The sequence below is a fragment of the Venturia canescens genome, chromosome 1 (assembly GCF_019457755.1).
Source record: "Venturia canescens isolate UGA chromosome 1, ASM1945775v1, whole genome shotgun sequence".
NCBI lineage: Eukaryota > Metazoa > Arthropoda > Insecta > Hymenoptera > Ichneumonidae > Venturia > Venturia canescens.
In genome coordinates, this window is record NC_057421.1 from 23,635,042 (window position 1) to 23,645,644 (window position 10,603).

The 10,603-nt window shown below is 36.0% G+C and overlaps 1 protein-coding gene and 2 long non-coding RNA genes across 8 annotated transcripts in view; 2 read left to right on the forward strand and 1 right to left on the reverse strand.

Annotated features, from left to right (window-relative positions):
• Positions 1-628: 628 nt before the first annotated feature.
• On the forward strand, positions 629-4,847 carry LOC122419381 (uncharacterized). Of its 2 annotated transcripts, none has more exons than XR_006262887.1 (2): positions 629-1,292; positions 1,732-4,847. It is a non-coding gene; the product is annotated as an uncharacterized lncRNA (long non-coding RNA). The 2 variants fall into 2 exon arrangements; XR_006262886.1 differs by having other exon boundaries at positions 629-1,276.
• On the reverse strand, positions 3,101-9,418 carry LOC122419372 (uncharacterized). Of its 5 annotated transcripts, none has more exons than XM_043433861.1 (4): positions 9,217-9,418; positions 8,526-9,034; positions 8,250-8,408; positions 3,101-7,362 (listed from the first exon to the last, which is right to left on the reverse strand). In XM_043433861.1, exons 2-4 carry the CDS (start codon positions 8,739-8,741, stop codon positions 5,398-5,400), a joined length of 2,340 nt encoding a protein of 779 aa, XP_043289796.1. In that variant the 5' UTR covers positions 8,742-9,034; positions 9,217-9,418; the 3' UTR covers positions 3,101-5,397. The 5 variants fall into 5 exon arrangements, with proteins under 5 accessions (XP_043289796.1, XP_043289795.1, XP_043289797.1 ...); XM_043433860.1 differs by having other exon boundaries at positions 9,183-9,418; XM_043433862.1 differs by having other exon boundaries at positions 8,526-8,710; positions 8,844-9,418.
• A 17-nt stretch (positions 9,419-9,435) lies between these two features.
• The window catches only part of LOC122419382 (uncharacterized), an 81,421-nt gene continuing 80,253 nt past the window's right edge, over positions 9,436-10,603 (forward strand). The window contains exons 1-2 of the long non-coding RNA XR_006262888.1: positions 9,436-9,665; positions 9,892-10,122. This is a non-coding gene — a long non-coding RNA (uncharacterized lncRNA). The remainder of the gene's footprint in view (positions 9,666-9,891; positions 10,123-10,603) is intronic.

A 10,603-nucleotide genomic window follows, 5' to 3' on the forward strand; every position in this document is an offset into this window, starting at 1 on the left:
CCAATCAACAACCTATCCTGCGCACTCGTTCATGCCGATCTTAACGAGGAGCGACATCTGTTGACCGAGACTTTGAAGCTGCAACAAAAGCGCGGGCTGTACGGATATGTAGCTTAAAATTTGCGATTTTTCTATAATAAAACAAATCGACGCACTCATTTTTTACACATTTTTTTCCCTTATGGCTTTCTCTTCATTATTTTCGGTTTACGTTTCATTAATTCATTATCAACTCGAGATTCCGGCTATTTTCTGGCTCCTGAGTAAATTTGTGCGATGAAAAATAAGTGCCATCTGAGGTTTACAAATTGGAGTAGTGTAGAATAGAACTTTATTTTCCAGATTATCTGAAATTTTTTAAGACTTCATTATAACTGAATATATTTTTCTGTTCATGTCCGCAGTGGCTGTTTCATTTTTCGCCTTTTTGTAATCATATTGCAATCATATTATTGCTAAAAATTCAGCAGTTGTCCGAGAATTTACACATTTTTATACGTTTACACTGAGATTTTAGAAGTCCATTTGTTCTTTTATGTAACCAAATCACCCGGGAAAACTGCTTTCCGCTCGATCATCCCGCTGTTACAATTGCCGTGTCCCGCAGTTGAACGACGGTTTACTGTGACATTTATTGCATGTCGGAAAAAAACTTGCGACTCGAGAAACACTAATAGAAATTAATGAATACAATTTGAAAATATCCGAAACATACAAATTATTCTTCTCTAATTCTATCGAAATTTCTTGTATTCAATCGCGATAATGAATACATTTGTATTTAGGGTAAAAGCATAGTTTTTTCAGGTTATGTACAAACACATGATGTTGTTACTGAAAGAAAACTAGATTAGTCAGTAAATGAATAAACCTTTTTTTGAAAAAAAAAAACTACTCGGAGTTACATGAAAAGCAGTAGTGAAATATTAAGTTGAAGGCCCTTAGAAACTCCTGCGTAGATACGGTCCTGACGACGATAAGACGAGGCACGACGAGATAATGCAGGAGATTATTATTAGTTCAAGCTTCAATAGCTGAGGTTTTGCTATTGTAGTCTCTATAAAATGATTGTGTCTGCTTAAATATTTCCTCTGATCATCATCCTTCGTTGTTTAAATAATATTTCTGCAAAATGTACGCAAGAATCAGTTCTATTAAACGTGGTATATAGGTTATGTTGCGAAAAGTGCTAAATATCGTTCGAAATTTTCGAATAATTGTTTTGCGTCATGCGTCCAGCAGTTGTCACTTCGTCAACTCAAGCTTCAGTCTCACCGTACGTCCCTGATAAAGTATGGAATCCGACGAAGGGTTGGGATCAATATGCGTTCATTGATTATACGTATAGCTAATACGCTCGGGAGAAAAAAAACGAGATGCCTCAACACCCCACTGATTTATTATATTCGTCTCTTTGCGTTACTGATAAAGGCAAATACTCGAAGTATACTGTAACGAACGTACTGATATGTACATTGGATGAAAACTCAAATTTAATCCTCAAATCACACAAAGCCCGTGCCCATTTTGACCTTCACTCGTATTAATGATCTGATTTTCTAACTTTTTCTTTTCCTCCTTTGAACCTCAAATCGATTGATACTCTTCGAAGAATTGGAACTCTCGTGGCTCCGTACAACATTTGATCAGTTTTCTCAAAAATTTCATACATTTAAATGAATTTCAAGTTAATTGAAATTCAAATAATGACACGGTCTTTACATTTTTTAGTCGGAAAAAATATTCTAAACTTTATCTACCAGTGATGAACGTTTGCATGGTGATGACCTTGAAGACAAAAACCTACGATTCGAACTTGATTCTTAGGCTCGCCGCCATCTCTGTCAAATCGGATTTTTTGAGCGTTTCCGCAGGTGATCGTAGATATACGTACGAAATTCTTTATTCATATTGAACGTTCGCAGTGGCCATTTTTGCAAACCTGTCGTTTCCCCCCTTTCGATTAATCCCATAACCCTGTACCGTAGTACAGATGTGGAGCAGTTTTTTTTTCTTGCCAAACGTACAATACACATACGCACCTGCTCCGATGATATTTTACATGTTATCGAGGTTTTCCCCCCTTTAGAAACGTGCATCGAAAAATCCTCTTTCGCTTCTGAAACTCATCACTCAATTCATGCTCGAATACCAAATGAATTATTATCGTTAGTTTTTTTACCTGAAATTGAAAAAGGTACAAAATATTGAAGTACAAAGGCATTTCGGATAAAATATCTAGTCACCTATTCGTCGATAATGAAAAATTTTTTTTCCACGACATTAACGAAGGTTAAAAAAATCGTGTTCTCTCTTCCCAAAATGTCGCGTTTCGCATAATTTTTCGTTCGTTTATTTTCGAGTGAAAAGATTACGAAATCGTACGTAAGCAACTCGGCGTAATATTTTTCAGGAAAATCGGAAAAAAAGCATCTGGATTTGTTTATTGAGAACAGTCGTAAAAATCGCGTTTGATTTGATAGCCTCAAGGTTGAAATAGTGCTTTCGTTGTACCACACAAGCATCTTCGTCGCCCCACGACCAAGTATATGTTCGTAAGCGCATTACGGCTTTTGTACTGCAATCGTTATTTCAACTCTTATTTAATATCGTACGTGCATCGATTGCAGTGTTTTCCCTCTCGTGCGTTTTACACGACCAATCGAATACCCAGTTATAAATAGATTTAGCGAGTTCTTGACTGCTGATCCTTGCTATTACTATATGAATTTATATATTCCTACGTCTACTCTCTTTCATGCAGGAGTGTCAAGTTCACACTGCAAATGCTCGTGGAGTATTTAGCTGCTCCAATTAGACGTCATTTCCGTTTTTAGTGCTATTCGTCAATAAATTAAAAATAATGTTCTTCGTAATCGATTGTTCCTCTGTTTATTTTCACGATGCCATTATTTTATTCACAGACTTCTCGCGGACGGATTACGAATCTTCGGAATCGTGCAAAAATCTCAAATTTTTTTTGAATTATTTTGCAAATCGCTGACCAATTCTAATACACGTGCGACGACAGCTGATGCGAGGGCATATTTTTTTCTTAATTTTAGAGAATAAAATAATGGGCGCAACAATCGAGTTTCAATATTTTTTCATATAAATTTTATTTGGAAAAATACTTAGAAGACGATCATCGACGTTTTCTACTTTTTTTTTAAGTATTTGTCTCGCTTGAAGATACCATTTGTGTATACAAACACATGTTATATAAGTATTTACATAAACATTAAGAATTATTGCTTAGTGTCAAAGAAAATAATTAAATTATTGTCAAATAAACAATAATGATCACAATTTTCTGTTCGTTAATGTAATAACTGGGTCTCTCGAACAAGTGAAACGATAAGTCTTGGTTCAAGGTCCAAGACAGCTTCGTAACAGCTACGGAGAAAAAGGGTGAATGATGATTTATCCATTTCTTTTAATATTACATTGTCGCAGAAATATTGAACACTAGTCGGCTTCGCTTATCATTTCCAAAACGATTATGCTCGAGTAAAGTTGAAATTATGCCGAAATTACTTGGCTCTTGTAAAGGCTGTGATGAGGAAGCAATTCACAATCGTTTGTCTATTCGCTTTTACAACCACTTTTCTTATTTATAGTTAGAAAAACAAAGCGTTCGAACACGGTGGTGACAATATTTCGATGCTTTTTATATACTAATGATAAAGAGACGGAAAATCATTTTTGATTTTACAATTTCATCGTTCCTTCTCGACCTACGAAACATTCAATCCACATCCGCGTATGTTTTTATATAAATATATTTATTTATAATTTGTGTACATAAATTTTTGTGAGACCAACTCAAAACATGAATATTCCTGCTTGAGATTGGCGGTTTAACGATGTGTGCGAGGTATTTATATATTATGAAGTTCCAACACCGAGGGCAAACACGAAAGAAAGTCAAAATTGTATGTGAACATCATTGTTAAACGTGAGTGATGCCCACTTATCAATACTGCTCTCTGAACAATCAAAATTTCTCAATTCCAGTCTGATAGAAGCACTCCCAAAGAAATCATTGACCCGCAAGAATTTGAATGGTTGGTGGAGCATTTTTTCAGCTCGGTTCGATGCACAAGAAAGAAAAATGCATGCTGCGATGAGGTGTCCGATTCATCAAGAATTAAGCAACTAAAACTATGACGCATAGCCATCGATTGGATGCATTTGCAATTTTTAAAGTTATAAACAATGAGCTTTGAAGATCGAAGCAATCTTCGTTCAAGATAAACGCTGTAGAAAAATAACTGAAGAGATTGTTTGTGAAGAAACTTTTCCCTTTTCTATAGACGATCAAATATATTTCCTCTTTTTTTTCAAGATAATTGATCTACCTCAACGCAGAATCTTAGATTTGTACAAGTGGTTCGCTGGGATTTACAGTCATGACAAGTGTAGACTTGGATTTTTCAAGTATTTTCAATGCCATCCTACGTATCAGTTTCATTTTTATCTTTTTCAGATAATGATCAATTTGAACCTTTCAAACTTCTTTGTGCAAAAGTTAACAAGATAAATGTTTATTTCTTTTTTCTTATAGAAATTGGCACTTTGCGTTACTTCAAAAGAAGGCAACGCTTTATGTATTTTTTTATAATACAATTTGCAATATCACTAATTCTCGATTGTTGCAACAACCGTTTTTATAACGCCATAACGATCCATGTGGACTATAATCGTTAATTGCTTACGTTCCCTTAACTTTGTGATGTTTCGAAACAATTCAGCAGAGAGCATTTTGTAATAAGCAATCCACCAATGGGATCAAATACAAACTTCCTTTTTTCCTCAAATATACTGCAATAAATGTATACACTGTACAAAGTCACTGCTTCACTATTTTCAATTGAATTTTTCTTTTTTTTTTTTTAAATGTGTAACGAGTCGTACTGAATTGTCGAATAAGGACATAACGATTTTTATGTAGTGCTCATCGTGACGAGTTTCATACAAAAAATACAATTTTCTAATTTTTATACGAATGTGAGATCACTGATTTCTATACATATTTAGGGATATTGAAGTAATTAAAGACAATTCGGTTCACAAAATGTTCTGCTGAATATTTGAAAATGTTTTTGAATATCCTCATGAAATTTAGTGATTTGAAAATCACTTGACAGAGATCGATCTTCGAAATGTATGAAATCTTTTGAATACTAGAAAGATGGTTCATTTTGCAATTATTCGTGAAAAATCAAAAGCAACGAAAATTTGGAGCAATCTATACAAGAATCGCAACTCGAGGGTGTAAAACAGCCTTGAGCACGTGAATTTAACTCGGAATGCGCCCTATCTTCGTTACCCCGTATGGTAAAATAAATATTTATTTATTTATACTCTAAAACGAAAACGAGAAATATACATCTGTCATTGTTTGTTACTTTCGAGATGAGAACCAACGGTGATGATTCTATCGTCGGTGGACATTTGTGAGTTTTGTGTTTTATCCGGACTCGAGGATGTTCTGATTTCTATATGGCAAATGGCAGTTTCGATATTCTCGTTTTCTGAATTATGTTGTTTTTTAACTAAGTTCGAGTTGTCGAAGTCGGGAACGAATTTTTTCCTTAAACTCACTGTTTCTTGTCTCCAAGGAGCAACGGAAGATCTCGTTTTTCGAGGCTGATGATCCACCGTGGCTTGCATTCTCTCCAAGGCAGCTCTGAGTGGCAAAAGACCAACGGCGAAGGGAATTTCTCGACTGGTCGAATAATTCAACAATTCGTCGCTCGAATCATCTCGATTCTCCAAGAAGTCTGACATATCGCCCCAGAGAGCACGATCCACGCTAGCTATCGTGTTTAGTCTCGTGTTAACTAAAATATCCGAAGAATCTGATTTCTCTGATTTATCACGGTTCTGCCGAGTGTTTCTCGTTTGTTCGTTCCGCGAAATTTTCGATTTTTTCGAGGATAATTGTCCTCCACTTCGGAGAGAACGTGAGCTAGTGGTTTTTTTAAACAATGGACCGGGAGACTCAACGACATTTTCATCCGTTATACGAAATCTTTGATCTTTGTTGCAACGACGTTTTGACGACTTGGTCAATGGCATTGTCACGCTACTTCCGTAATCGTTTCGTACAATGTCCGAAGATTTTTCACGAACTTTTGGTACACTTATTGTTCCATTATTATTATTCAACGAGTCATCGCTTTCCAACTGATTTATTCGTACGCTCCTACGTAAGACGGGTGTTTCCGAAATTTCTCCGTTGCCATTTTCGCACGAGAACAATTCTTTTATTTGTTGTGTTTTTTTCTGATTGCAAGGTCTGGCGTCGTGACGATTTTTCTCAATCGTATCCTCACATACTTTGTTTTTTGTTTCGCTATCAGCCATCCGAGAATTCATCGAATTGATCGTACAACCAACCACGTATTGTATACTTTCTGTACTGAGACTCCAAATGTATTCGGAAGTTTCCATATCAAGACCGTTCGACAAATTAATCGGCGCATTATTCAACGAAGTATCGTCGTTCAAATCAATACTCGATGTGCTCGTTATTGGCTCTTCTGTCGAATCGCAAACAGTGTCGAAAATTTGACACTTTCTCTCGTCCACGGATTTACGACGTTTGTGCGTATAGACTTTCAAACTTCTACCCGAATTTTTATCCTTTTCATGGGGTCTAGGCAATTCTTTTATCACATTTTCGTCTGGACTAAAAATTTCTCCAGACGATTCTATCGTTTCTTCGTTCGACTCTTCGTTGTCGATGTATTTACGTTTTTTGTGAGTATAGACTCTCGAACATTCGCCAACTCCACGAGGAAGATCGTGATTTTTTGTGCGATTTTTCGATGGCTGCTCTTGAAAAGTATTTTCTTTTAATTGGTTCACTTTTATCAAATCACAACGCGTTTCATCGTAGCATGATTTGAGAGGATTTTCCTCGGTGTAGCTCGACATTTTTTCATTTACCGTTACTTTTTCTTTGCTGTCATTCTCGGTCGTGCACAGCATTGACGATTCACTGTCCAAAGTATCGAGGGAAACTCGATCCAAGGGTTCTTCTTCATTTTGACAACTCATTGGCTCGTCGATTTCATTCGGGATTTCATACAAAGAATTCTCGTCATCGATGTAAGAAGTTCGTGAACTAATGTCGAGAACCCGATCGCCTTTGTTTTCGAAAATTTCGCTTTCCCCGATATCCGATGCTGGACATTTTTCGTCGTAACGTTCGCCGCTCGGGCGCGCTTTGCGATTGTTTTTTACGTCTATTGTGTTTACAGATGGAGAAGAACCGTCGAATTCTGATGAATTTTTATCGCCCATTGTTTTTGATTTCATCATCGTTTCTACTATGCATTCCAATTCCTTGACCTGCAAATACAATTTCTCTTTTCAATCATAGAACTATCAAATTCTGAGCTTTAACTTTTCAGGCATTCATCAAGTATAGATTGTTGAAAACTTCAGTCATTAAATCCATGACCAGTTATTTTATAGTCATTTCTTATTTGCATGGCATAAATTTATCATGACTTATATGAAGAAACTAAAGATTTTGCCAACAAATTCAACTTTTTGATAGCTCTCGCTGCTTGGGCAAAACTCACATGATAATGGAATTAAGAACTAATAAAATCAATACCAATTATCATAATTAATAACTTTGACTATACAAGAAATATTTCTTTTACATTTGTACTACGTTTAATGAAAATGACAAACAATTTTCATTCTCTCATTATCGAAATATGTTGTCAATATAATCGTGCACATAAATTGTATTAACTTCCCATTATCATTTTAATAACTCCCAATAAAATAAAATTATTTAACACACTAATATATTACATAACGACATTACAAACTGCACAGGAAAATAGTATAATTTTAAGTGAATGAATACAACTTTGACTTGGGATATAAATTTGCCAGAGCATTATCGAATTGATAATAAAAATAGAGATTATGTCAGAACATGTAAAATCTGACAAAATTTCCTTTGCTCTCAAGGGAATTTAACAATTTCCTCGCACTCAATTGTTTGAGTGGTTTACTCGTTTACTTATTTTTTACCAACCGTACGACTGATAAATTCCCTAACAATTAACTGTTTATGACTAATTAGTTATATCAGTTAGCATAAACATAACTGTTTATGCTAACGAAGCAATGGAATATTCTTTTTTATAGATTCTGTCTGATTTCCTTGTTTTTTCATGCTATTGATAGTCATTGAATTATGTAAGTTTTGTGTGTACCTTAAAAACTTGAGCGGCATCCAAGAGAGTTTGTAAATGGCATTGAGAAATGGTAGTTTCTCCACAGTACATAAATTCAACCATCGCTTTGAGGACTTCAAAGTCCAAGTCGCGAAGGAGTATAGTAGGCTCCTGGCCTAAATCCTGTTCTAACATTTCCTAAAAAGAAAGAATAAATATTATGAAAATTGGTAGAGAAATTTGTTATTTTTATTAAAGTTTTTGTCTGACAAAATGTATGATTAGTAATCAATTAAAAAGTCCATGTTGACGCACCTCGAAGTAGAGACTCGACGAAGCTAGTACAAGCTTATGAACTCTGAGCTTCTGTCCTTGACATATGAGAGTAACATCTACGAGAGCTTGGCGGGCCAATAATCCACTAAATCTTTCGGTGACATGAGCGGCATGTCCAGTCCACTGGAGGACATACTCTTTCCTGTTTTCGGCTAATGCCATGTCTGGGGAGGAGATGTTCCCTTCTGAGTCCATTTTAGGACAGGCACGATTGAGTAATTCGAAGCTATTTTACGTCAATCCAAAATAAAACGAGCATTCAACCTCTTTTTCTGTTCCAGGCACACCAAAACTCACCATTAGTCAAAAGAACTTTGCACAGGGTACGTGTCTTTCTTTCTCGTTCAAAATAATGAGAAATTTTTCAACCGATCGAACGTTTTCTTGGTATTTAGAAGGCACGTATGCGAAGAGTCGCCTTCGACAAACGCCAGAGCGAGAGATTCGCGATGGCCTCGAGAAGATTCTTCGAGCATTGTTCCAATTTCCTCAAAAAAAAAAAAGCAATAGAATCCAGACGGACAAATAGCTGACGAAAAATGGAAAAATAGCACTTTAACGTTTGACGATGTCTTGCGGGAACCACGATTTCGTAATATGTATTATTTAAAAATTTTTATATACGTGTTTGTATACTGGAAAAAAAGAGATTCGTCAATGCGTTTCATACGTGCTACGACGTACGCCAATCAAACTCGAATATCATCCGTCTCACTCGAATTTTTTGTTCTTGATGAACGCTTAAACTATTCATCACAAGAATTAGGATAGAATCAAGGACTCTTCTTTTTCTGGCTCCCGTTTTCTCTGTTTCTCTCTCTCACTCTTTCTCTCTCAACTTCGAGAAGTTTACGATTTACGATCGCAAAACGCGGTGGTACTGCTGCTGCTGCTGCTGCTGCACAGCGAAAAACTCGTGAGTGAGACAATCTGAGAAAGGAAAGAGAAGCCAAAAGTGGCTACGCGCAGTAGCGTAAGCACTAACGTGAACGATGAACATTTGCATTGAGATGGGAAGAAGCAACGATTTACTCATTGCCACTGTGCTACGCCACTGTGTTTACATTATTTTTCAATTTCTCTCCTCACATTTTTTCTGCTGTTTTGTTGACTATTGATGTGAGAATTAATTGTCCTTGTTTGTAGTTATAGAAAACAAAGTCGAATTTTTTGTTCACACTGCATGAGGAAATAACTCGGTAGAAATCTGTGCTTAGCGGTGATCTGCAATGGTGTCTATTAATGCTATTAATCTTAATATTTGATGAATTTTTGAATTTTCTTTCTAAAATAAGTAAATTTTATTTCTTGATTTTACTAACGCGCTCATTGCATTTTTTTTTAGTGTTCCTGTTTTATCGACGAATGATATGTTGAATGCTTACCAAAATCACCACCAGGAGGGAGTGAACGGCATTTTCGCGCCTCTAATACCGAGGCGCGGGACGTGACGATCACGCAGTGTAAGCGTCTGTTGTTCAACATGCCATACGAATTATCGTTCGTAGATTCCAGAGAAATTGAGAAAACAGGGCACAAAATACGACACGTGGAATTCTACTTCGGCAACGTTAGGGTAAGCTTGTAAAAAAAAAAAAATAAATTGAATAATAATTTGAGAAAAAACCATTTTCATATTTGCGAACAAATTTTAACACCAATAACATGTCTACTGCGTTATGGCGGGACTTGAGCATTGAGTTCTGGGCACATTTAGCTTTCCGGTTTTTTCATCGATGTTGATAACTTTTCCAAGAATGCATTTTTATATTTTTATCGAAAAATTTTCGATGCTATCCCACAATCATACTACCACGATATGTAGCGCTCAAGAGCGTCCTTTGACTATATATGTATTCCGGGTTCAACCGTGGTAGATTTGTAGCTCGTCGATTCGATTCCTCGAAAACACCACCAATTTTTAACCCGTCGAAGGCAAATGTTTTTGTTTTCGCAAAACTTCTAAAAATAACACCAGAAATTCATTCTGCTGTTACGGAATTGCGACTCGAATGCGATCAAGAAGTTTATTCAGTCACTCACAAAATCCTTCGGTT

Excerpts from the sequence above, each read along its gene's own strand:
- LOC122419372 (XM_043433861.1), bottom strand. The coding sequence starts at position 8,741 with ATGGACTCAGAAGGGAACATCTCCTCCCCAGACATGGCATTAGCCGAA. Across the intron at positions 8,409-8,525 it reads CGTCGAGTCTCTACTTCGAG|GAAATGTTAGAACAGGATTT; the intron begins GTGCGTCAACAT and ends CTTTCTTTTTAG. Across the intron at positions 7,363-8,249 it reads ATGCCGCTCAAGTTTTTAAG|GTCAAGGAATTGGAATGCAT; the intron begins GTACACACAAAA and ends TTGTATTTGCAG.